Source organism: Hypanus sabinus, chromosome 25 (assembly GCF_030144855.1).
Source record: "Hypanus sabinus isolate sHypSab1 chromosome 25, sHypSab1.hap1, whole genome shotgun sequence".
Taxonomy (NCBI): domain Eukaryota; kingdom Metazoa; phylum Chordata; class Chondrichthyes; order Myliobatiformes; family Dasyatidae; genus Hypanus; species Hypanus sabinus.
In genome coordinates this window covers 24293533-24321287 of record NC_082730.1, presented here as the reverse complement: position 1 = coordinate 24321287, position 27755 = coordinate 24293533, and the positions used below count along the sequence as shown (strand labels likewise).

Here is a 27755-nt window from a genome sequence, read left to right as displayed (position 1 = left end):
TTTGGAAAAAAAAAATCAGACGTGTCAGTTAATATAAGCTTTTCTCTCATAGCTGTGGAAGATCAAGTAACCTGCAGGAGTTGAGGTGAAGAAAGAAGATACCCAAACTGTCCAAGATGGAGAATGTTTGTCATTTTCCTCCCTGTCAGACTTGATGCTTACACTAGCAAATGTGGATAATCTAGGGTGAAAGTAACTTAAAAGTTCTTTGATGGTACAAGTAAATGTAGCATATTGTAATCATTTGTATTGTCATACCAGGACAAAAATGAATGTGGAGGAAGAAAGTGTATTTTACCCCTAGTCCAGGGGTCCCCAACCTGAGGTCCATAGACCCCTCAGTTAATGGTAGGGGTCCATTACCAAAAAAAGGGGACCCCTGCTGTAGGATTTCTTCTTCCACATTTATCCAGGCCCTTTGGTTTAAGCACTGGCTGAATTTCACATGACTACTGGTCCTGTTACCCCCCCCCCCCCTCCCCCAAGCAAAATCCATGTGTGGTAAAATATTTAAGTTCCTGCAGAGCAGGCTAAAACTATATAGCCCAAGACTGGTACTATAACTATTGTATCCATGGACAGAAGGTGCCGCTAAAATCATGTTGTTTAAGTAATGGCCTGGTGGCCAATTGTCACAGTTGGTCTGTAATGTTAGAAGTGAAATCTGCCAGTTCTAATTATTGCCAGCTTAGCTTTCAAAATAAAGGAAAGCTTCTACTTCAGTTATCTTTCATTTGATCTGTTTAAGGGAATGGGCTAACACCACACAATGCAGTGGAACAGCGTGAAAATTCAGACACAGATCAGTGCAAGATTACATTCCCAACTGAACTTTTTGTCATCTTAGCACATCTGAACTTTTCATTTTCTGATGGTGAGAGGTTTAAGCAAAGCAATATGGATATTTTGCTGGATGCCATTTTCTTGGCTGGAAATGTCTGTAGATCATATAACCATAACCATATAACAATCACAGCACGGAAACAGGCCATCTTGGCCCTCCTAGTCCGTGCCGAACCCTTAATCTCACCTAGTCCCACCTACCCGCACTCAGCCCATAACCCTCCACTCCTTTCCTGTCCATATACCTATCCAATTTTACCTTAAATGACACAACTGAACTGGCCTCTATTACTTCTACAGGAAGCTCATTCCACACAGCTATCACTCTTTGAGTAAAGAAATACCCCCTCGTGTTTCCCTTAAACTTCTGCCCCCTAACTCTCAAATCATGTCTTCTAGTTTGAATCTCCCCTACTCTCAATGGGAACAGCCTGTTCACGTCAACTCTATCTATCCCTCTCAACATTTTAAATACCTCGATCAAATCCCCCCTCAACCTTCTACGCTCCAATGAATAGAGACCTAACTTGTTCAACCTTTCTCTGTAACTTAATTGCTGAAACCCAGGTAACATCCTAATAAATCGTCTCTGCACTCTCTCTAATTTATTGATATCTTTCCTATAATTCGATGACCAGAACTGCACACAATATTCCAAATTTGGCCTTACCAATGCCTTGTACAACTTTAGCATTACATCCCAACTTCTGTACTCAATGCTTTGATTTATAAAGGCCAGCGTTCCAAAAGCCCTCTTCACCACCCTATCTACATGAGACTCCACTTTCAGGGAACTATGCACAGTTATTCCTAGATCTCTCTGTTCCTCTGCATTCCTCAATGCCCTATCATTGTCTGATCCTAGAGAGACAGCATAACAATTGAAATTGTATATTAAGAGTGAATATGTAAAGGAGGATATAAATAAGATTTGCTGAAAACTATAGACAGAAAATAGGTAGAGGTTACTAAACCTACAAATTACGAAGCTCATGTACTTTGATCCTGCAATTCTCAGTAAATTAGTTACTTCAAAGGCAGCACAATTTTAAACAGCATCCAGTCAGTAAAATTTGATTTTGACCATTTGAGACATAGACTGAAAGTTAAGATTTATTTTACAGTTCAACACCATGACCAAGGATTGCATTTTTCATGTCATACATAAAAAAATAATGAGGGTTTACACATCTCTCCCTAATGACAGTATTTATAGAGACTGTACAGTATAAAAATTTACAACCAACAACTCAAGGCTTGTTCAGCTTTACTCAAAGGCCACACCCATGCCTTGAGTACTGTACAGTCTGCAAGATGTTTTGTTACTGATGGGGTGAAACAATGAGTATAGCTAGACTACCAACAAGGAAATTCAGACAACACTGTGGAGTGAAAGCTCGAGCTGATCAATGAATGAGCTGAGGAATATCAAAACATTTCTGCATGATTTCCTAAATTCAACTTTTACACATTATCGCATATGAAATATAACAGTAAAGTGGTCACAAGACACTGCCTGCACCACAGTCACAGTCCAGGGTCTTTATTTCCTACTGTTTCTTAGCTGGAAGGGTAAAAAAAGGACATACAGTGCTATGGAGGGTAACAGAAATACTTCCTGGCAACACATCTCCCTGCAGGGCAATGCAAGTTATGTAGCAGAGATACCAACAGGACTAAGTCAGAGAATGCACCTTAGTGTTTGTCTAGAGGATGGAGGGGAACAGAAGAGAGAAAGAGTATGGGCACTGGAGAGGCCATTCCATAGAAAGGCTATCCTATCACCACCATGACTAGCAGAATAACTGTTACAGATTGGAAGCAATTGCTTGCTACAGCACCAATCTCCATGGACACAGAACGTGGGTAAAACAGGGAGAAGCAGATGTGCACACCCATCCTCTAACATTGGGGCAGAATGAAACATTGGGAGATGCTGGTTACTCTGCATCTTCTTTAGACGGAAGTACTGAAGGTGCTAATAAACTAGTGGGTTTACACCACGAACAAAATAATCTCTAATCTACATGGAATGTGTTCCATGCAGATTCTCGTTGCATGGTTTTGAGCAATCTAGGGGAGCACATAATTTCCCAGATCCTTTTCAATGACAGATTGAGAGGAGCCCACAGATACTGAAACCAGCAGCTGAGAGATCACTGTTCAATGGTGGTCAGAATACTGCAAGTTATTTTAGCTCAAGGTGATGAAAAGAATTTCACAGTGTATTAAAGAAAACAAGGATTAAAGCACTGCACGGGTTAACGTTTAAGGTCTTTGTTATTAAGCTACTGATTTCAGATCTGCAAAGCAGTGGTGAGATTCTACTCATGATGTTACAGGTAGAAACCATGTGAGTCTCACCCACTGCCACCTGAAATTGCTTACCGACAAAGCAACAGTCACATCCCAAAGTCAGAGCTATCTGTGACAGGTAAATCTTAGGACGTTCTACCACTGCAGTCAGATGGGGCAACTGCTAACTTGTGGGGATACGGAAAGTAAATCACAAGTGCACACCTCAGAGTCAACTTGTAAAACAGGGAAAAATCCCAATCGATTTTACTTCGCAGCCAGTCAAGTGTCCAACAGTTGAGTACCGGAGTCAATCCTTCACTTGGGAAAAGTTTGGTTTTCCGCAGTTCCTACAGAACTTTTAAATAAGATGCAACAGGTGTTTAACAGAAATCAAAGTTTATAAAAAAATAATTTAACATATATAATTTGTTTGCTTTCTGTTACAAGGGCCTCTGAGCATCTGGCTTTTTCCAGGGCCCGGGTGTTATCAGCATCTTTCTTGTGGTTGGTGCTGTTTTTGTCCCTGGGCTGGGGTTCAATGTTGAGCCGCTGTTCCTGGGTTGGCCCTGCCCCACTCCCTGCCCATTGCCTTTTGCTGACAGTCTCTGCTCAGTCCCCACTTCCGCCTTCCAGCTCTCCAGGCTGCCAGTTTGCCCCTCCGCCACCCTGCCCTGGCGTCCGCCTCGTGGCTCCTCTCCCGTTCTTCCCCTTGGGCTGTGCGATCGCCCTCTCCTTCCCACTACCAGCCGCTGCTTTCCTTCTTCCTTCTCAGCCTTCCTGGGGCTGTCCGGCAGATGCTCCCTGGAGCCCAGGACTTTGCGTGGGCCTGTGGCTTCATTCTCTCTGCCACCGGTCAGCTGTGCTGTCTTCGGGCTGCTTGTAGTCTCCCTGGGCTCCACCTTTTCCTTTGCAAACTCGGCATGACCTTCCTCCCCTTCCTCCCATATGCCAACAACTTTGGTTCCAGTCTCTTGTTCTCCCTGTAGCTTCTCTTTTGATGCGGTCTTTTCAGGATCAGTAAGGTTTGGGGCAGAATTTGGAAAGGATGGTGATGGCGGGTCTTCAGGAGCTGTGGGTAGTTCCTGGAGGCTGGAATATGGAGTGTCCTGGGTATCCAGATCGTCTACAAAATGCAATGCGTTTAATGAAGATCAGATAGGCAGCAAATAGCATATTTCATTTGATGAAAACCTCTCCTAGATACAAAGACCCAAATTTTCCTTTACCAGTGCATTCTCATACTACACCCCTCCCAGCCATGCACAATGTAGATAAAAGAGGTCAGAGGAGAATGAAGAGGGGACCAGAGACGAGAGACAGCATTCGGTAAGAGGGAAGTGGAAATAGTGGTGTCATGGTGCACTTCTGAGTGAAAATGAATTTGTTGACTGGACTTTGTGTGACAATCAAAACTGACACCTCGTTGCAGCTTTCCACAAGAGGTTTACTACCCATACAAAGTGGAGGTTGATGGGTTCTTGATTAGTAAGAGTGTCAAAGATTATGTGGAGAAGGTAAGAGAGTGAGGTTGAGAGGGATAATAAATCAGCCATGATGGAATGGCAGAGCAGACTCGATGAGTCAAATAGCATTTTTTTTTCTGGTCCTATGTCTTGTATCTGATCTGGGCTCCAGCCCCAGAAGCTGTCCTCCAAAAAATAAATACATGAATGGTAGTGAAGTTTGGTAGTTGGTGAACTGATATTTTAACATCAGCTAATTCAACCATCTTTATAATAGCAACATATCCCAAGGTGCTTCACAAGAGCTGAAGTTTAAAGGGTGGGAGGTAAGGAGAGCACAAGATTAGTCTAGGACATAAAAGCAAACAAGAGGAACAGGTGAGCTGCGGTGAGGTAGACTTACCTGGACTCTGAGGGAATGTGAGTTAATGCCGTGTCTCTTTAATGTAATAATACAGAAGTGGACCTGTAATCCAATAGTCTACACTAATGTTTATGCACCACAAGAACTTATTCAGGTAATGGTGTAAATGCCCATTACATTCTCCTCCCAACTTCTCAACAAAATATTTATGCTTTTGGGCCCTAAACACTCAAATCTTGATGTAATGTCATCTATCCAAAATGTTAATTCTTTCTCATCGACAGGTGCTACCCAATCCATGTGCTTCTTGTACTTTCAGATTTTATTTTAGATTTGGAGTACCTACAGTATTTTACTTTCCATGGCATTCCTTGTGGCAATAAGGTTTATGCTGCCCCTCAGGGACAGGTTGAATAGGTTAGGACTTTACTCCCTGGAGTGCAGAAGAATGAGGGGAGATATTATAGAGATGTACAAAATTGAGGGAGATAGATCAGGGGAAAGCATACAAGCTTTTCCCCCCTCAGATTGGGTGAGATTAGAACTAGAGGTCATAGATAAAGAGTTGAAGGCAAAATATTTGAATGGGATCTTCTTTACTCAGAGTTTGGTACGAGTGTGGAATGAGCTGTGGGTTCAGTTGTAACATTTAAGTTTGGATAGGTACATGGATGAGGAAGGTAAAAAGAGCAATGGTCTGGGTGCAGGGACCCAGGTAGAAGATTCAGAAGCAGACTACATTGGTCTGTTTCTGTGCTGTAGTGCTGTATGGATTCAGTTTAATTATTGGCTTCTGGATCTGGCTTTTTCCCCAGAGGTGGAATAATTTGTCTGTGTGCTGGAACTAGCACACCTTAGTAACCTTAGTCACATGTTGTGCATTCAGGTCACTGACCTGAACAGAATCCTGGCCACCATTCCCACACCAGTACGAAGGAAAACTACTGTTAAAGATACCATCTTTAAGATGGGTCATTAATTATCACTCTTAAGCAAGTGCAAGAGGTTTGGTGACATTATTCTGAAGAAATAGTTCCAGCCATGTCCCTGGTGTCCTTGCCTAGTTTTAACCAGCATTAAAAACTAATTAAGATTTTATCACAATTTATTTGAAATGTGCTTATCCTGACCATCTAATTTCCTACAAAAATGACTACACTTCGAAAGTACTTCAATGGCTGTTATGTGCTCTGGGATAATCTGAGCTCAGGAAAGGTGCTGTATAAACATGCTCTCAAGCAAAGTTGAAACATTAAGACCATAAGACATAGGACCACAATTAGGCTATTTGGCCCATTGAGTCTGCTCTGCCATTTCATCAGGGCTGATTTATTATCCCTCAACCCCATTCTCCTGCCTTCTTCCCGTAACCTTTGACACCCTGATGAATCTAGAACCTATCAATTTCCACCTTAAATATACTCAGTGACTTGGCCTCCTCAGTCATTTGTAGCAATAAATTCCAGATTCACCACCCTATGGCTAAAGAAGATTTTCCTCTTTTCTGTTCTAAATGGATGTCCCTCGATTCAGTCTGTGCCCTCCAGTCCCACACTCCCCCTCTATAGGAAGCATCCTCTCCACATTCACACTATCTCAACCTTTCAATATTGATACATTTCAATGAGATCCCTTCTCTAAACTCCAGTGAGTACAGGTCAAGAGCCATCAAACACACCCTTTCATTACCAGGATAAGTCTCATGAACCTCCTCTGGATCCCCTCAATGCCAGATCTTTTCTTAGATAAGGGGTGCAAAACTGCTTACAATACTCAAAGTGTGGTCTAACCAATGCTTTGCATCCTTGCTTTTGAATTCTTGTCCTCATGAAATCAATGCTAACATTGCATTCACCTTCCTTAGTGACTCAACAAGTTAACCTTTAGGGAATCCTGCGCAAGGCCTCCCAGGTCCATTTGCACCTCCAGTTTTTGAATTTTCTCCCTCTTTACAAAATAGTCAAATTACATGACCATGTGTTTCCCTGCACCATATTCATTCTGCCACCTCTTTGCCCATTTCCCTGATCTGTCCAAGTCCATCTGCAGGCTCCCTACTCCTTCAACACCATCTGCCCCTCCACCCATGTTCATATTGTCTGCTAACTTGGCCACAAAACCATCAATTCCTTTATCCAAATCATTGATATAACATGAAAAGTAGTCCCAACACTGACCCCTGCAGCAACACCACTAGTCATCAGCAGCCAGTTAGAAAAGGCCCCCTTTATTCCCACTCTTTGCTTCCTGCCAGTCAATCTTCTATCCATGCTAGCATCTTTCCTATAATACCACGGGCTCTTGTTAAGCAGCCTCATGTGTAGCACCTTATCAAAGATTTTCTGAAAATCCAAATAAACTACTGAATCTCCTTTGTCTGTCCTGCTGGTTACTTCCTCAAAGAATTCCAACAGATCTGTCAGACAAGATTTACCCTTTAGAAAACCATGCAGACCTATTTTATCATGTGCCTCCCAGTACTCAAAATCCTCCTCCTTAATAATAGACTCCAACATCTTTCCAACCACTGAAGTCAGGCTAACTGGCCTATAATTTCCTTTTTTCTGCCTCCCTCCATTCTTAAATAGTGGAGTGATATTTGCAATTTTCCAGTTCTCAAGAACCACTCTGGAATCTAATGATCCTGAAAAGATCATTATTACTTCCTCCACAATTTCATCAGCTACCTCTTTCAGAACCCTGGGGCTAGTCCTTCTGGTCCAGCTGAGTCAGCTATCATCAGACTTTCCAGCTTCCCAAGCACCTTCTCTTTCATAATAGGAATGATGCCCACTTCTGCCCCCGACAGCTTACATTTCTGGCATTCTGCTAGTGAAGACATAAAATACTTAATCAGCTCATCAGCCATTTCTTTGTCCCCATTACCACCTTTCCAGTGGTCCCATATCCACTCTATTCTTTTACTCTTTATATCTCTGGGGAAAAAAAAAACTTTTGGTATCCTCTTTTATATTATTGGCTAGTTTTCCATAATCCTTTCTCTCCTAAGGGTTTTTTTTTTAAAATCGCCTTCTGTTGGTTTTTAAAAGCTTTCCAATTGTCTACCTTGCCACTAATTTTTGTTATATCGTATGCATCTTTAGCTTTTATGCTGTCTTTGACTTCCCCTGTCAACCGTGGTTCCCCTTGTCCTCCCTTAGAATTCTTCTTCATCTTTAGGTTGTTTCTTTCCTGCACCTTCCCCAGAAACACCCGCCATTGCTGTTCTGCCATCATCCCCGCTGGTGTCCTCTTTCCAATCAACCTTGGTCAACTCCCCTCTTGTGCCTCTAATTCCTATTACTCTACTGTAATAATGATATTGTAGATTTTACCTTTTGCTCAAACTACAGTGAATTCTATAATATTGTGATCACTGCCTCCTTTACCCTAATCAAATATGGGTCATTACATAACACCCAGTCCAGAACTGCCATTCCTTTTGTGGGGTCACCCACAAGCTGCTCTAAAAAGCCAGTTCACAGGCATTCTACAGATTTCCTCTCTTGGAATCCAGCACCAGCCTGAATTTCACAGAATCAGTTCAGATTTAAACTGACTGCAGGATTGTGTGTGTGTGGTGGTGGTGGCATCAGTCGGTCTCGAAAGACCATGGATCTGCGCCTGGAGTTTCCAGGGCGCAGGCCTGGGCAGGGTTGTATGGGAGACCGGCAGTTGCCCAAGCTGTAGGCCTTCCCCTCTCCACGCCACCGATGTTGTCCAAGGGAAGGGCACTAGGACCCATGCGGCTTGGCAGAGCAATGTGTTGTTAAGTACCTTGCTCAAGGACACAAACACGCTGCCTTAGCTGAGGCTCGAACCAGTGACCTTCAGGTTACTAGTCTGATGCCTTGCCCACTAGGCCACGCGCCAACACAAGGGGAGGTGAGCAAGTAGGCAGAGTGAAGATTGCCATGAGCTTAGTGAGGAGATACAAAGGAAGACTGCAGAGGGTAAGAATAAAAGAAAAATGCACACACCGAATCAAAATTGCAAAAAAAATTTGAGAGTCTGAATAAAAAAAGTAAAAGACGTGCTGATTTACCAGGTCCCAGGAGAGATGAGGGGAGACGTGAAGCCTCAGCGCTGCTCATGAGTCGTACATGTCGAGAGGCTGCAAGGTGCCATTCCTAGAGAAGGGGAGGGAGAAGCCTAGGACTAAATGCAACTATGAGAATAAAAATAAAAGTTCCACAGAAGATCACATTTCTGCAAAGCCAGTGGTCAAGAGCAGGTTGAAGAAACAGATACACACAGACCAAGGGGCAAGACGGAAGGGGTCTTCAAAAGAATCTTCTAGCCATTACTGCCTCATGATGGAAGCACCATTCAGTTCTACATCATTTGCTGGATTGGGTGGTGGTGGAAGCAAAAATCACTGCTTTAATATTACTGACCACCTCCACCCTAATCATTTATTACATTACATTCTGTAAAATTAAGACTGAAAGGGAAACCCACCAAAGTCAGGCACCTGACCTATGCCTGGCTTCAAGACAAGATGTGCTTTCCTGCCTCCAGCCTGAATCAGCTCGATGGCTCTCTTGTGTGTAATCCCTTGTGTGGACTCGCCATTAATTTCAACAATCTGATCACCAACCTGCAAGAATGGAAAGAGGGGAAGAATAAACCATGTCTGAACATAAAACAGCACAGTACAGACCCTTTGGCCCATGATTTTGTGCTGATGTTTTAACCTACTCCAAAGATCAATATAACCCCTGCATAGCCCTCCATTTTTATTTTGTCCATATGTCTTATCTAAGAGCATCTTAAATGACCCTAATGTATCTACCACCACCCCTGGCAGTGCATTCAATGCACTTACCACTGTGCAACAATCTACCCGACAAACCCCCATCACCGTAACAATACGTCCTCACGTATTAGCCATTGCTATCCTCAGAATATCTTATTCACCTCAATCAAGTCATCTCTCATCTTCCTTTAAGCAAATTAGGACTTTTCTCTTTGGAACTATCTTTTCTCATAAGATTTCATCTTTGATCCAGGTAGCATCCTGGTAAATCTCTGCAAATTCTAAAGCTTCCACATCCTCCCTAAGAAGAGGCGACCAGAATGGAACATAATACTCTGACCTAGTCATAGTTTTATTGAGTTGCAACATTATCCCATGAGTAATGAAGGCCAATACACCACACTCCTTTTAAACATCTCGTTAAATTGCGTTGCAACTTTAAGGGATCTCTGGACTTGGACCCCAAGATCCCTCTGATACACTTTGGAAGATCAACTGGAAGACAGGTACAAGGTTAATAACAGTATAGAGGAACACAGTCATAGACAACTACAGCACAGAAACAGGTCCTCCATTCTATCTAGTCTGTGTCAAACCATTCAAACTGCCCTCCATACCCACACCCCATCCGTGTACTTACTCAAACTTCTCTTAAATGTGGAAATCAAAATCACATCAACCACTGGCACTGGCAGCTCGTTCCACATTCTCACCACTCTGAACAAATTTTTCCTCATGTTCCCCTTAAACATTTCACCTTTCATACTTAATCCTGACCTTTAGTTGTAGTCTCACCCAACTTCAGTCGATAAAGCCTGTTTGCATTTACCCTCTTTATACCCCTTACAATTTGTATTCCTCTATAAGGCTCCCCTCAAGCTTCCACGTTTTAGGGAATAAAATTGTAATCTGTTGAATCTTTCCTGTATAACTCGGGTCCTCCAGTCCCAGCAATATCCTCGTAATTTTTCTCTGTGCTCTTTCAATCTTACTAACATCATTCCTGTAGATAGGTAACCAAAACTGCACACAATGCCCCAAAGTAAGCTGTGTACAACTTCAACATAATATCTTAACTCCTGGATTCAATACTTTGAGCTATGAAAGCCAATGCTCCAAGATCTTTTTTTACGACCCTGTCTACCCATGACACCACTTTCAATGAATTAAGGGCCTGTATTCCCCGATCCCTTTGTTATACCACACTCCTTGGTGCCCTACCGCTTACTGTAAAACCTACCCAGGTTGGTCCTCCCAAAGTGCAACACCTCACAGTTAAATTCCAATCCACAATTTTGGATTGGACTTCATCTGCCACCTTTCAGCCCAGCTCTGCATCCTATCATTGTCTTACTATAGCCTACAGCAATCTTCCACATAATACCAACTTTGTATCAAATGCAAACTCACTTACACTTCCATTTCCTCACCCAAGTCATTTATAAAAATCACAAGGAGCAAGGGTCCTAGAACAGATTCCTGCAGAACGCCACTTGTCACGAACCTCCAAGCAGAATATGCTCCACCTACTGCTACCCTTCGCTTTCTGTGCACAAGCCAATTCCAAATCCACACAGCCAAGTTTCCCTGGACCTCATGCCTCCCAACATTCTTAATGAACCTTCCACAGGGCACCTGGCTGAATGCCTTACTGTAGATGAGTCACTGGAGGCAACTGCCTCTATAATTCCTTCTTTTCTCACTATTTATTTGTAAGTTTATGTCTTTGCACAGTACTGCTGCCACAAAACAACAAATTCCAGATCATACAAAACAGTGATAAACTTAATTCCAATTCAGCAAGGAGTCATGCAACTTGGAGACATCAGTTTTAGAATGGGCATTGAGCCAGTACAGGGAAAGAAGCGGCTGGAAGACAGATCTGAATTAATAACCCAGTACACAGCTACTCCACTGGATTCTTTCAGGCTAATCAGAATATAGCATGTTCAGCACTGAAGAAATCATTTGTTCCATTATAGCTACACTCTCAGATTAGTCCCATTCCTTACAGTAATATGTAAAGAATGCTCTGCCACACAGCCAATTTACTGCTGCAGAATTTAAAAAGGGAACAGATATTTCTCATAGCTGTCTTAAATGCCTACTCTCACTTTGAGAGTCTCTTCGTTCCCAAACAGAAAGGGAGAGGTAGTGACACCGTCTCCACTCTTCAGCTCACGCATCCAGTTCCCAGCCACCACCGACAGATGAAGTTTCCACAGTAAAGGTACACCGACTGGTGGTGGTTCGTCTCAGAGCCACTGTTCTCAATAGTGGACATCAGTACACAAAGGTGAACGACTGGGAGATGCACAAAAGAGCATTTGGGACATTGTTGGAATGAATTTGATGGTTGCTACAGGACCACAAGCTGGGTGGGAACGGGCATTTCCACACGCCTTCTCCCTCCACCTATCTGGCTGGATCAAGCAAAGCAGAGCTTGGACAGCTCAGCAGACTTCCTTGCTGACTCATCAAGTCAGTGAGGCCTTGGCCAATCACTTCACCCTTCACAGCTGTTTCCATGATCTTTCCCCATACATTGTTTATATTCATTTTTAACCTGAGTAAAATTTGTGCTACAAGGTTTGTGCGGAACAGAACTCTGAGGGGCTGCCTGTAATGACAGTACCATAAACCCACTGGCATGGATCTGCTTTAAGAACTTACTTGGATCCTGCCATCCAGCAATGCTGCACCTCCTTCAGCCAACCGCAGAATGAAGAGCCCCATGTTGTACTCCTTACCACCACGAACGCTGAAACCAAACCCTCGGGGCCCTCTCTCCAATTCAACAGCAAAGCAATCAGAGTTCTGTTTGTAAAGACAGAAGCTAGGAGTGAGAAGGAAGACAACGTGCAGCCACAAGCACAGTAAACTTAAGTTTTAAGTACTAAACATTTTGTCGTGCTTTTTATTCATTCATTTCATGCTGGTGACACTGAGAAAGCCAGTGACATTCAGATCTATCCTATATACCCTGCTTAAAATGTCCAGGTGCATTAGGGGAGACCATGTCAACCAGCCTGCTGAGCACCTGCAGTCACAAAAGCAGCAACATTTCTTCCCCATTAGAAAAACAATTGGATATAACGTCAGAATATTGTGTATATTTTGCCCTATCCAGCTAATCAGATTTTTAAAAAATGCTTCTCACGGTATGCTTTGAACGTAGTCTTAGGATTAACAGTCACCAGTCACATACACCTAGAAATATTTCTCCATGTTTATACAACTCCCTTTTAAAAGTAATTACAGCCACCTCAAGAAGCAGCACACACAAAAAGCTGGAGGAACTCAGCAGGTCAGGCAGGATACATGGAAGTTTAATAGACAGTCAACATTTGGGGCTGAGACCCTTCTTCAGGACTGAGGAGGAGGGGGGAAGGTGCCAAAATAAAAAGGTAAGGGGAGGGGAAGGAGGCTAGCTGGAAGGTGACAGGTGAAGCCAAGTGCGTAGGAAAGGTCAAGGGCTAGAGAAGAAGGAATACAATAGGAGAAGAGAGTGGACCTCAGGTGAAAGGGAAGGGGTGGGGGAGAAGGAGACTTTGGGGAAATAATAGGCAGGTGAGAAGAGGTAAAAGGTCAGAGGGGGAAATAGAGGCAGGTTGGGGGGGGGGGGGGGCGCAGAGTAGAATTTGTTTACCAGAAGGAGAGATCTATATTCATGCCATCAGGTTGGAGGCTAGCCAGATGCTTCTCCACCCCAGAGGGTGGCTCACCGTGGACCAACATAACAGAAAGGGAATGGGATTCAGTATGGTAATGAAGCACATTCTTTATGACCACACTGTGCCAAAAAAGTGTTTATTTTTACCAAAAGGTCTGTATTCTATATGCTGATCATGCAGGCAGTTTCTCTGAATTTAACTGAACGAGTTCAGTTGTGCATATCCATTTAACCCAACTTAAGTTCTAAAGGGAAGACAACCCAGCTTCTCACTGGTATTACTGCAAATACTATTTTGATGAATCATGACTCCCCATTCCCAAGAACTGAGAATCCTAGAATAAGGTGTTCAGAGCAGGACACAATATTCTCAGGTCAAACCAGTGATTTAAGGTTCAGTCCAAGCTCCTTGCTTTTAGATCTTTTACAACTAAATTATATTCACCCACGATTTTCAGGATGGGCAATACAGGTGAAGATTGAAATACCTTTACATCTGAAAATTTGGAAGACAGGATTTATTTTGTCAGTTGTGAATGGGAAGTTGGGAGAATTAAGATCTTGGCATCAAATCTCTGGACCCTTTTGCAAAAAGTATCACAATAAAAGAGCTGGTATAGACCGTACCTGAGGTCTGCTGCCTGAAGTCCGTGTCTCTCTGTCAGCAGCTGATTGGAGGTATTGATCAGGTGCTGGCTGCCTGTAGTTGGAAGGTGGTTTCACAAAGTCACACGACTGCCCATTGCCCCTTTCATCTGCATCTGTCTTGCTGTTGAACAGAAAACTTGTTGAGTCCAATCATCTCACACTTCAGACCCCTCATTCCTTCCTTACCAACCCAAACCCAGTGACCTCACTGCCATGACATTGCTCCCATTGCAACTCTCCCACCAAGAACAGTGAGGGACTCACCACTTGGGAAAATCAGAGCTACAAGAGGTTACTAAACCAGTGACGGCCAAGCCTGGCCTGGTCTGCTCCACTACAACAGCCTACAGGCTCAGTTCATGTTCATAAGCACACGCAAACACAAACTCAATCTCAAGCCACAGCATGACCAGACTGAGGCTTTATAAGACACTGGTCAGACTACAGACATCAGTGAATATTCTGAGCAGTTTTGGTCCCCTTATCTAATGTTGGATGTGCAGGGCATTGCAGAGTCAGAAGGTTCACAACAGTGATCCCAGGAATTAAAGAATTAACAGATGGGGAGCTTTTAATGGATCTGGGCCTGTACTCACTGGAGTTCAGAAGGAAGGGATATCTCACTGAAATCTTATCGAAAATTGAAAGGTCTAGATAGGATGGGTGGAGAAGATGTTTCATATAGTGGGGAAGTCTAGGACCAGAAGGCACAGCCTCAGAATGCAAGGACATCCCTTTAGAACAGAGATGAGGTGGAATTCCTTTAGCCAAAGGGAGGCGAATCTGTGGAATTCAATGACACAGATGGCTGTGGAGAGACCAAACCATTGAATATGTTTAAAATGGAGATGGATAGGTTCTTCCTCAGTATGGGCATCACAATTTACATGGAAAAGGAAGGTGAATAGGGTTGAGAGGGTTAATAAATCAGCGTGATGGAATGGTGGAGCATATTTGATGGGCCAAATGGCCTGATTCTGCTCCTATGGCATATGATCTTACCTGCTGTCCTGTGCTGGGACGTGTAGTGTTGGAGTTTGTCCCATGGGTTTATGTTGCAAGGCTGGACTCTGTCTGGCTGAGCTGCCTCCTGAAGGAGGGCCAGTAACATCTTGAAGGAAGGCAGAGTGAAAGTGCATTAATAGATTTACCGTTAATTTTTTCACAAAACAAATGTTCGGCAAGAATCTGCTGGCAGGTCAACGCTCTACAAGCTCAGGTACCATCACTGTACAGCTAGATTTCTGTACACCAGCTACTGTACTTTGAAGGCCAATTGAAAGGAACAATCCTGGCAGGAAACAATCCTTCCCCATTACTCAAAGGATTTGAACAACAGATATTGTTTGAGGCAAGGGGGGAAGATTTCTCTCAACAGAACTGCTCCAATTCTCAGCAGTTTCACTATACCGGTTTTTTGAGAGGGATGCTGAATGCACAGTGGAATAAAGATGGCCAGTCTGCCAGCTTTGAGATCCAATTTAAATCTGGCCCAGACCTCTGTCTCTCCTGCCACAAAATTCCCCAGGTGAAATCTGATGCTGAAGTTCTAAACAATACCTGGTGGGCACAAGTCTGTAGCATAAACAATCTCCAAAAGGACACATGGCAATGTTTCTCTCAAATCAGTCATCCACTTGATGGATGTGGTCCTTTTCTATTATCTGGGACCAAGAGGCTTGGGAGAAGGGACTACCCCTGACAAAGCTGCCTCCCTGATGGCCAAGTCCCAGGCCGTGTTGGTATCTGCGGGTTACTCAGGGCCTAGATCCTGCAGGTTTGACTTTCAAAGTTACTGGAGGTATAAGAACCATAGGAAATACACGTCCAGCCCCTATGGACCTGAACGCTGGTTGATGCTTTTGGCCACCTACCTTCTTCAGGAATGACAGTAAGAGTGACCGTCTGGCCTGCATCCTTGATTAGCTGGACGATGTCGTGATGGGGCATCTGTACGATAGATTGGCCATTGACCGCTGAGATACGGTCTGTCACTTTCAACTTCCCACAGCGATCAGCTGGGCTTCCCTCGATAATGCGACCAATTTTGTGTGGCACTGTTATGGAAAAAGCATCAGCGGGAGAGGATTAATCCTATTAGAATCAGTAAAGCGTTAAGGTTTAAATAAAGAAAATAGATTAAGTTATGGGTTGTACAATAGATTACATTCCCTAATAAATAAAAGATTAAAGGACTGATTTTATTGTGTTGTTTAAGGTTATTAAAGAAATACCAAGGTTAGCAAGTGAAAGTTATTTCTTTTGGGAACTGGAAAAGGGCCATAGCCTAAGAATTAGAACTCAGACATTGAAGAGTAGCATAAAAAAAAAGCCTCATTATAGAGCTTGTATGGAAGAATTAAATTTTTCCAAAATTGAGATTAAAGAGTTATTATCAAGGTTATTATAGTAAATAAATGCAGACTGGAGTTAAGAAGCAATTCACAGTGATCTAATCATTTTGTGGATTAAACAGAATGGCATGAAGACCTTTTACAATTGGTTAGAGTGTGAAAATTATCTGATTGTATTCTATCTCAACTAACCCATCTCACCCTCAAAGTTGTTTTGTATCAATTCATACCTCCCTTCACAAATTCCATAACAGGAAAGAAGGTGGTGGTACCGCTGAGGGAGGAGAGAATGGTGGCAGAAAAAATTATTTGTTGCCGCTCCCTGGAGAAGTAGTGACTGAATCAGGCCATTAGGTGGCATATTACACTGAAAACTCATAGGACTTGAAAAATGTGAAACACAAAATTGATTTTTCTCATTATATTAAAGGAATATTTTATTGCAGAATGAATGCTTACAATAACGAATACTTGAAATTTGCAATCAGAATGTTTCACAGAATCTAAAACTGATGCAATGTTCAACCCATATCAAATATCAGTTCATAACCTGCAAATCCAAGCACTTACAGTGATCATCCAGGTAATTCTTAAAAGTGAGAAGGGTTTCTATCTCCAGCAATCTTTCAAGCAGTGACCCCATCATTGTATGAATAAAAGAATTTTCAAACATTCTATATGTCCCCGGGAAGCTAAATGGCCCTTTCCACACATTCAATTTAGTGTATACATCTTAGCTAAATCTTCACTAAGTCACCTGTTCAAACTAAATTGCATAACCAACTTGCCCTAGCCTGGGCAATACATTGGTAAAATAAAATTTTAAGAAACTGCAGTGGTGGAAAATCACAGTAGGTTAGGCAGCACCTGTGGAAAAATAAATAGTCAATGTTTTGGGTCTGCAATCCTTCGTCCAAACTATCATGTGGATCTCCCATTTACATTAGTGCTGTAATATTTTCTGTACTACTAAAAATTAAGCAAAATAAATTGAAGTTCAGGATAGTCGGTGCATTAACCCAGGACATACTGCAGCCAAAATAATTGATTTGGCAACAGAAAACAAGTCAAATCAAGTGTGTGCAAAAAAGGTGCATGTGGCAAGTATTTCATGGCTTACTATCATTTATCTGTTCTGCAGTCAGGTTAACCCCAGCCCACTTAATCTGATTTTCCTCAAAGGAGGCAAAAAGATAACACGTTGCACCAATCCATTGGTTCCTGCTCAACCTCTTGGATATTGGAAAGGGATGTGGATTGTCCTGGCTGTGACAATTAGAAATACCAGATCAGAGGCTCAGAATTGGCAGTAAGTGGTACATATCCAATCGAGAGCAAAGGTTTCACACAAGTGATGAGATTTGTTCTGATCTGATCTGCTGATTCGTCCTAATGCATACAGAATCGATATTTCCTTCCTAGCAACACATCATGAAGAGCACCATGTTGTACTTACCAATAACAGAGGATCTGTTCTTTGAGGTGATAATGACAAAGCCAAACCCTTCAGTCTCTTTACGCTGCAGGACAATATCATAGGACTGTGCAAACTCAGCTGTGTTGGGGCCCTGGGGAGTTCTGTGAGTATGGTCTGCATGATTCATCCGTGGAGAGCCATTCTCTGCAGGGTCCAAATTTGCATCCCGACCATCATCATGTTGATCTTCTGTTGTAACAAAGTTATTCAGAGGGTGGATGAGTCACTCGAAGGAGGTGTAGCTAAACAGTTTTGTTTTTAGAATAGATACCGCAACCAAGACTGATGGTTCACAGAACCAGAACACGGGCAATCTGGCACATCTTGCCTATGTGGGCTTGAGTTGCTCAATTCATCTGCCTCTCTTCCCTTTCCCAATTGAACATATAGAACACCTTCAACATAGGAACAGGCCTTACTTAAGCTAGTATTTACATAAGCTAACTTCTTCAGCCTACACAATGACTCCATTATCTGCACATTCATGTGCTTAAGAGCCTCTTGAACACCTTTATTGTATTTGCTTTCACCATCACTCCTGGCAGCACATTCTAGGCCCCCCCCCCCCCCCCGTGTTTAATAAGAACTTGACACAAACATCTTTGAACTTACCCCTCCCACCTTAAGCTCGTTATCTTGTATTAGACACCTCGACCCTGGGGAGAAAGATATTTGCTGTCTACTGTCCATGCCTCTCAATCTTATAGGCCTCTATCAGATCTCTCCTCGGCCTTCGTTCCTCCAGAGAAAACAATCCAGATTTATCCAAACTCTCCTGACGGCACACGCTCTCTAATCCAGTTAGTGTCCTGATAAACCTCTTCTGGCTTAAAGTGCCTTGCAAACTTAACCCTTCAAGTATAAATGTAATTTTAAAAATTGTCAAATCTGCTCCCAAACATCCTTTATTGTCCTCCCCAAGTTGTTCCTGAAATAGTGGTAATGATCTAAGTAAACAAAATGTTGAAAGATAAAAAAAACAAGATTTTTACTTAGTGACAATGAAATTGCCAGCGTTTCAGATTGAAACTTTGCACCAGGGCCTCCTAATACAGGAAACTCCAGCATACATCAAGCTCACAGGCCCCATATCTCAGAAAGAATGTTGTCATTGGAGAGAGTCTGAAGGAGGTTCACCAGGATAATTAAGGAAATAAATGGGTTAACACGAGGAGCATTTGGCAGCGTTGGGCTTGTACTCACTAGAATTTAAAAGAATGCGAAGGGATCTCATTGAAACCTACCAAGTGTTTACAGGTTTGGACAGGGTGGATGTGGAGAGGACGTTTCCTCTGCTGGGAATATCCAGAACTAGAGGACACAGCCTCAAAATTGAAGGGTGTTCTTTTAGAACAGAGGTAAGGAGGAAATCTTTTAGCCAGAGTACTGAACCTGTGGAATGCTTGGCCACAGACCGTGGTGGAGGCCAAGTCCGTGGGTTTACTCAAGGTGCAAATTGATAATTTCCCGATCAGTCAGGACAACAAAGGATATGGCAAGAAGGCAGTGTGGGGTTGAGTGGGATCTGGGATCAGCCATGATGGAATGGCAGAGCAGACTCAATACGCTGAATGGCCTAATTCTGCTATGTTTAATGGTCTAACCACTACCCACATGAATTATAAATTAAAGGACAATCAGGAATCAAACATCTGAGCCACTGGGTATTTTATACATGTCAATTGAAGTTCTGGTCAATGTGGACTCTCCAGATATTTATAATTTTAAGCCTACTGCTGAACATGATCATGATTATTAATACTGAACAGGGTGGGCCATTGAATAAACTCAAACCTACACTTGCTAGGAATGGTATGGGTTGGAAGAGTTCCAGTCGTACTCACCAGTAGGCAGGATGTTCCTCCTGACTGTCAGCAACACCTGGCCATTCCGTGTAGCATTCTGCATCAGTTCTAACACAAAGCGATGAGACTTCCCTTTGACTGAGACTCCATCAACGCACAGCAGCTCATCAGCCACACGAAGACGCCCATCTCGCTCAGCTGATCCCAGTGGGATTACAGCCCCAATCAGAACCTGATAATGGGGATGGGGTAAACAGATCAAAATATGGGTTGAGCCCCAGATCTACTTTACATTCTAAGTATCACACCAGCCTTGGAGCAGGTTCACCACAAACTGGCTGTGAAACGGACAGATTGCGCTGGTAGATTCTGCAGCTCAGCTACATAGAAAACTTATTACCACTGCATCAGTCAACTCAGCACTTGGCCCTCTGCCTTTAAATCTGTTACTTCTCACCAGTATCATAGTCTTTAACATTTTCACACAGTGCTAACAGTTCTAGTCAACTAATTATGAGAAAGAGTCACCAAACGAGTAGCAGAGTGAACAGAGAGATTTAAAATGAGAAAATACTTACAGGGGTGTCTGGTCCATCACCACCAAGTACTCTGAATCCAAACCCACTCTCCATCTTACGCAGAAAGATGTCGATGTCTTTGGTATTTGGAGCTGAATAACAAGGAAACACAAAAGGTGTCAAAAGTGGTGTGGAAACTATCAAAAAGATGCAGTAGCCATGGAAACAGGCAAAGGGAATACCATAGTTATGAAAGCTATCAACACTGATAGTAAGCATTACAACTGTCTGTTCCAGGCCCCTGTGTGTGCATTCAAACCAGCTCTATTTCTTAGACCCAGCATGTCAAAATCTCTCTGCCTTGTACCCAATTTGCCAAGACACCAGATGGGATGGGAGTCACTCCTACACTTAGCCTGGATTTGGACTCACTGTGAAACTACTATAATCACCAGTGTTGCCAACAATGGAGTTCAAGGTCACGCCTATCTCTAGTGGACAGGAACTTAGTACCCATCATGATACCTGCCCATGCAGTCTAAGTGCTGGTTTTCTTCCCTGTGTTAATTTTTCCCCAGATTTTTGGCACTATAAGTATGGATTCCAGCTGGCAAGTGACAACTGGAGTGAGGACCAAGAACTCCCTTCCCCACTCCAGAAGCACTTGGATAAACTGCTTCAAGCCGCCGATGATCAACTGTGTACAATCAGATACAAATACAATCACATAAGGGACAAAATGACAGCTCTTCCTGAGATTGCACAGCATGGAAATTGGCTCAGTTATCTCAGGCACGGGGAAAACATAACTGTGGTAACGAGAAAATTTCTCATTCTCAAAGTAAATCAACTAACACCTATTATCAATTAGCAGCCAGTATACAACGCTATATATTTAGGTTTAAATAGGATACTTAAGTTGTTACCAAGATATTTATGTCTGGAACTGGGTCAGTAACTATTAAAACCAGAAAGTTCAAATCCCAACACTTACCCAATGTATTTAGTATAAACATTTAAACAATATCCTACAACTAAAACTAATATTTACATTATATATATTTTAAATGAATAATGTTCAGAGAAACAATTCCTTTTCAAATCTTGTAAGTTTTTGATTTGATCAATTTTTCCACACAAGGAATTCCATCCAAAGACACCCCTCCATTCGAGACCAGTTGCCTGATCTGAGCTAAAGTGGGCCAGACTTTGCTTCAATTCAGTTCAACCCACATGTATATTATGATAATTAGACACAGGAGCAGAGTTAGTCCATTTGGCCCATCGAGTCTGCTCCACCATTCAATCATGGCTGATTCCTCCCCCCCCCCCACAACCCCATTCCCCTGCCTTCTTCCCATAAACTTTGATACCATGTCTAATCAAGAACCCATCAATCTGCCTTATATACACCCAATGACCTGGCCTCCACAGCTGCCTGTGGTAACAAATTCGTCACCCTCTGGCTAAAGAAATTTCTCTGCATCTCTGTTTTAAATGGATGTATCTCTATCCTGAAGCTGTGCCCTCTTGTCCTAGACCCTAGACTCCCTCACCATAGGAAACATCTTTTCCACATCCATTCTGTCTAGGCCTTTCAACATTCAAAAGGTTTCAATGAGATCTCCCCCACCCCCAGCCTCCTAAATTTCAGCAAGTACAGACCCAGAGCCATCAAAAGTTCCTCAGATGATAACCCTTTCATTCTCAAAATCATCTTTGTGAACCATGTCTGGACCGTCTCTAATGCCAGCACATCTTTTCTTACATGAGAAGCCCAAACTTCCCTGAAGGAAACCATGTTGACTTTGCCCTATCTTGTCCTGTGTCACCAAGTACTCCAACATCTTCCCAACCACGAAGGCCAGGCTAACTGCTGTATAATTTTCTTTCAGTTGCCTTGCGCCTTTCTTAAAGGGTGAAGTGCCATTTACAATTCTCCAGTCTCTGGCACCATTATTTTTGAAAGATCATTGCTAGTGCCTCCACAATCTCTATCAGAACCCTAGGGTGCAGTTCATCTGGTCCAGGTGACTTATGTATCCTTAGGTCTTTCAGCTTTCTGAGGACCTTCTCCCTTGTAATAGTAATTGTACTCACTTCTCTTCCTTTACACACTTCAACATCTGACACACTGCGAGTGTCCTCCACGGTGAAGACTGATGCAAAATACTCTTAGTTCATCTGCCATTTCCTTGTTCACATTATTTCTCCAGCCTCATTTTCTAGAAGTCCTATATCCACTCACCTCTTTTTCTTTTATACTTGAAAAAGCTTTTACTATCCACTTTGATATTGTTTGCTTGCTTGCTTTCATACTTAATCTTTTCCTTTCAAATGATTATTTTGGCTGCTCTCTATAGGTTTTTTTTAAATAAGCTTCCGAATCCTCTACCTTCCCGCTAATTTTTGGTTTGCTGTATACCTTTTTTTATTTTATACATTAGCTTTGACTTCCCTTGTCAGCCGTGGCTGTACTATTTTGCCATTTGAGTATTTCTTCATATTTGGAATACATCTGTCCTGCACCTTCCTCATTTTTCCCCAGAAAGTCACGCCATTGCTATTCTGCTGTCATCCCTGCCAGCAGCTCCTTCCAGTTTACTTTGGCCAACTTCTCTCTCATACCACAGTAATTTCCTTTACTCCACTGAAATACTGCGATGTCAATATTATGAAAAGGTTTAGGTCAGTTAGGGTCTTGACAACCTGGCCCTATACTTTATCCAGCAAAAGGTGACATGCTTGGAATTACCTCAATGTCTCCCTTGTTTTTGAATATTTAGCATTCCACCCACAATAGCAAGTGTCAATTTGCTATATTTATTGTGTTGATCAGGACAGGAGAAAAATTACAATTTTCCAGACTCAGGCAAGTGCATCCTAGTCTTGGTTGGGTCAAATTCAGATCAGGAATTTACTTTTATATTTAAGTTGATCTCAACCCCTAGTATTTCCTTCAAATAACATTCATTTACTAACTGCATGATCTCATTCCCCCGATGTCAAGAAGAGCTAGAACCCCAAAACACCGATGAGTGTGGATCCTAACACCGATTCTAGATAACATACAGATCACGGTATCCTGAAACGTCTGACGGGGCACCATTTCACAAACGTCACTTACGCCTGTTGTCGAACATCGACTTTGATTGTATGTACACCTCAGTGGGATCACGTTTGGGAGAGGAGGGCCTCACAGCATTGGGAGGGAAAGGCATGGGCTGGGGTATAGGGAGGCCTGGGGAGGCATTTTGGGAAGTTGCTTGATTTTCTTCATGCTCTGATGTCTAGGAAAGAAAAGTCAGGAGATGTAATACAAGTTACACAGTAATACAAAGCATTCATTCTCATTCTGCATTGCTGGGGTGTCTTCACATGTCTTCCCCCACGCTCCCTTCCTGCTGTGATCACTTACTCCTCTTCAACATCAGTGCTTAAATTCCATTTTTTTTCTTTCCATAGTTTGTGTTTTAATCACCTTTTTCTTCCCACTAACCAAGGCCCATCCAACACTTCAAAGTACTAACGTGGTTTGTCCCACAACACAAGCCATTTGAACTACTGGGTTTCTTGTATTTTAATTTGATTTGTCATCTGCATTACCAGAGCATTGTGGTTTTCTTCAGGCAGCTGCAGGTTTCTCGTTCATTCCTGTTATAGCAATCAGAGCTATAAATCACAGAAGCAGGCCTGCTTGTCCTACCTGAGCTAGTCCCATTTAACTGCGTTTGGCCATATCCCTCTAAATTTTTTCTAACCATGTACCTGTACAAATGTCTTTTAAATCGCGTAATTGTACCCACCTCTACTACTACCACCTCATTCCATATACCGACCAAGTTCTGTGGGGAGAAAAGTGCCCCTCGGATCCCTTTTAAATCTTTCCACGATTGCATCCACCAGAAACTTGGCTTGAAATCTAAACTAATATGGTAATAAATCCTCTACAAGGTAGACACAGGAGATATGGATGGGCTGCAATTAGCTTGCAAGGATCTGCTCCAGCTCCTGATCACTATTCCAGAAGATACACAAGAAATATGAAGCTCCCCAAGTCCCGCCCCCATCATCATGAGAAAGTTGTCAAACTTACAGTGTTAGGAATTTTAGTTGGTGATGAAGGCCCTGTAAAAACAAATATAAAGTATTAATGCGAAGATTTGACATGACATTTAAAAATTTGACAAACTTCTATGGATGTGTGGTGACTAACTGCCTGGTATGAAAACACCAATGCTCTTGAATGGAATGTCCGACAAAAAGTAGTGAATACAGCCCAGTCCTCCATGGGTAAAGCCCTCCCCGTCACTGAGCACATCGACACGGAGCATTGCCATAGGAAAGTGGCATCCATCATCAGAGACCCTCATCACCCAGGTTATGCACTCTTCTCACTGCTGCCATCAGGAAAGTGGTACAAGAACCTCAGGACTCATACTGCTAGGTTCAGGAACCTCTTAATTATCATACTCCTAAATCAGAGGGGACAACTTCACTCGCCCCCTCACTGAACTGTTCCCACAACCCATGGAATCACTTTCAAGGTCTCATCACATGTTCTCAATATTTATTACTCATTTATTTCTTTTTTTTTGTATTTGTATGCTGATGCAGTCTTTCATTGATTCTATTATGGTTATTAGATTTAATGAGTCTGCCTTCAAGAAAATGAGTATCAGGGTTGTCTATGGTGACATACATGTACTTTGATAGTAAATTTACTTTAAACTAATATATTGTAAGAGCAGAGAGAGAAATCAAGGTGGTGGAAGAAAAGGTGTGAGTGCAGGGCAGAAACAGGGAGGGTGAAAAGCAGAAGCAAGGTGGTAGGAGGGATGGAAGAAAGGAGAAAGAAGGTGAAGGGAGTCAATATGGTCAGAAAAGCAAGAGAACGAGAAACCAAGGTTGGAAGATTGGAGTGAAAATGCAAGACGGTGGGGAGGTGGGAAGAGTGCAAGCCAAGGCAGGATACATTTGCCTTGGAGCTTGAGAAGGAAATGAGCAAGTTAAGAGAAAAATGTTGGAGTGGAACCAAATTTGAAGGTGGACAAGGCAGGCAACTGATTGCAGCAGGATGATATATTTTAAAAAATCAGCTGATGCACAATTGGCATCATAATGTGTTGGACTTTAAATAGTACATCTTTCATCAATGAGTATATGGCAGCATTTTCCCAAGTGGGATTTGTATAGCAGTTCACAGCTAGAAGGGTTGACAACAAATCCATTAATACTATATTGTGCTTTAATTCAGTACTCCACCTCCTCAAGACATCAATGTTACTTAAACAAAATAATCTCACTAGGTTCAGGCCTTGAAACTTTTTGGATACCTCACTTGGGGAGATGAATGGAGAAAGGACAAAGCAAGGCTGAGAAACAAGCAAGGTGGAAAAACAATGTTAACTGTAAGGATCAGTCAGAATGAAGCAACAGGACTTGGGGCTCGCAATCCAGCCTATGCAATTGTACAGGTCTCCTCACAAGCCAGTATTTATTCCCAATATTCAACAGCCCTCAAGATGAAACCCTAGTCCTTTCTGATGGTCAAGGTTGGGGGCTTGGTATGTGCTCTTGGAGCAGTTCAGTCAAGCAACTCCAATTACAAGATACATCTTCGCTAAAGGAACAAAGGCTTCAGGCACATGGAAGCCCTCCAAGTCATACGCCATCTTGATTGAGAAATGTATTACCATTCTATCAATGGATCCAAATCAACAGTTCAGCACACTATTCACCCTTCGGCCCACTACGCTGTGCTGGCCTTTCAACCTACTCCAAGATCAATCCAACCCTTCCTTCTTACACAGCCCACAACCCTCTTTCCCTTACGCCCATCTGTCTAACTAAGAGTCTCTTAAATGCCCTAATGTATCAGCCTCTACCACCATCACCAGTAGTGTGTCTTAGGTGCTTACCACTCTTGAGAAGAAACCTACCTCTGATATCTCCCCTGAACTTTTCCCACTCACCTTAAAATATTAACCACTTTTGCCCTGGGAAAAAGGTGCTGGTTATCCACTTTGTCGATACCTCTCTTAATATTATACAGCTCTATCAAGTCGCCTCTCATCCTCCTGTGCTCCAAAGAGAAAAAACGTAGTTCACTCAACCTTTCTCTAGAAGACACGTTCTCTAACCCATATCGCATTCTAGTAAATTTCCTCCACATCCTCCCTAAAGCTTCCACATCCTTCCTATATTGAGGTGACCAGTATTTGATCACCAGAACAGTGTGGTCTAACCGAGTTTTATAGAGCTGCAACACTACCTCACAGCTCTTGAACTCAATCCCATGACAAAATAAAAGTCAACACAATACACCTTCTTAACCACCTTATCAACTTATGTGGCAACTTTGAAGAATCTGTGGATTTGGACCCCAAAATCCTTCTGTTCCTCCACTCTAAGAATCATGCCATTAACATGTCCTGACAAAGGGCCTTGGTCTCGGATGCTGCCCAACCTGCTGAGTTCATCCAGCTTTTGTACGTGTTGATGCCATTAACATTGTACTCTGCCTTTAAGTTCGGCCTTCAAAATTGATCACTTCATACTTTTCCAGATTGTATTGCCACTTCTCAGCCTAGCTATTAATATCCCAGTTGTAACCCAAGACAATACCATCCACAACACCACCAACCTTAAGTGTCATCTGCAAACTTGCAAACCTTCCATTTCTTTATCCAAGTCACTTATATAATAAAAAAAAATCTCAGAGCAGGAGTCCCAGAACAGATCCATGCGGAACACCACTAGTCACCGACCTCCAAATAGAATATGCTCCATCTACTACCATCCTCTGCCTCTTGTGGGCTAGCCAATTCTGAATCCACACAGCCAATTTTTCAAAGATCTCATGCCTTCTGACTTTCTAAATGGCCCTTCTATAGGGAACCTTGTTAAACATCGTACTAAAATTCATATACATCACATCTATTGCTTTGCCTTCAACTTCTTTTGCTACTTAAAAATTGTTAACCAGGCTCACAAGGCACGGCCTGCCTTTCACAAAGTCCTGATGATTATCCCTATTAAGGCTATGCCTCTCCAAAAGCTCATAAATCCTGCCTCTAAGAAACCTCTCCATTAGTTTGCCCACCAATGATGTACGACTCAAGAGCTATAATTCCCAGGATGATCATTATTGCTCTCCTTGCCACCTTCCAGTCCTCTGGTACTATTCCTTTGGGCAGTGAAGACAGATCATTGATGCCCCAGCAATTGAAATACTGGAATCCTATACCACAGCACTTCTTAAGAGACTGGTATAAGTAACCATGTCCTCAAGGATTGTGGAGTAAAGTCCTATCTTCTTATTGAAGATTGTCTCCACAATTATGTCAATGGACTTGCTTCATTTCAGGTCTGGTGGTTCACTAGCTATGTCGACCAATGTACCCCACAGCATGTAATCCCATGGGTCTGGCAAATGAAATCAGAGATTGTGCCTAACCATGAGATTACATATTGTGGTGGTGTTCTTTGCAGCTGCTGATAGGCCACAGTGCTTCACTGTGAGCTGCCAGATTCAATTTTCTTCTATTAAA

The 27755-nt window shown here is 42.6% G+C and overlaps 2 protein-coding genes across 7 annotated transcripts in view; one reads left to right on the top strand and one right to left on the bottom strand.

Annotated features, from left to right (window-relative positions):
* The window catches only part of phtf1 (putative homeodomain transcription factor 1), a 30674-nt gene extending 29952 nt beyond the window's left edge, over positions 1-722 (top strand). For all 4 annotated transcript variants that reach the window (XM_059950332.1, XM_059950330.1, XM_059950331.1 and 1 more), the window contains one exon: positions 53-722. In XM_059950332.1, the coding sequence (XP_059806315.1) occupies positions 53-70 (18 nt within the window). In that variant the 3' untranslated portion in view covers positions 71-722. The remainder of the gene's footprint in view (positions 1-52) is intronic.
* A 1216-nt stretch (positions 723-1938) lies between these two features.
* The window catches only part of magi3a (membrane associated guanylate kinase, WW and PDZ domain containing 3a), a 136210-nt gene continuing 110393 nt past the window's right edge, over positions 1939-27755 (bottom strand). For 2 of the 3 annotated variants that reach the window (XM_059950326.1, XM_059950327.1), the window contains 11 exons: positions 24299-24330; positions 23330-23492; positions 20263-20354; positions 19724-19916; positions 17859-18068; positions 15923-16105; positions 15051-15159; positions 14028-14169; positions 12401-12544; positions 9430-9568; positions 1939-4264 (listed from right to left, as the gene is read on the bottom strand). In XM_059950326.1, coding sequence (XP_059806309.1) covers positions 3582-4264; positions 9430-9568; positions 12401-12544; positions 14028-14169; positions 15051-15159; positions 15923-16105; positions 17859-18068; positions 19724-19916; positions 20263-20354; positions 23330-23492; positions 24299-24330 — 2090 coding nt within the window. In that variant the 3' untranslated portion in view covers positions 1939-3581. Of the gene's footprint in view, positions 4265-9013; positions 9099-9429; positions 9569-12400; positions 12545-14027; positions 14170-15050; positions 15160-15922; positions 16106-17858; positions 18069-19723; positions 19917-20262; positions 20355-23329; positions 23493-24298; positions 24331-27755 lie in introns of all 3 variants that reach the window. The other variant, XM_059950328.1, reaches the window with a different exon arrangement.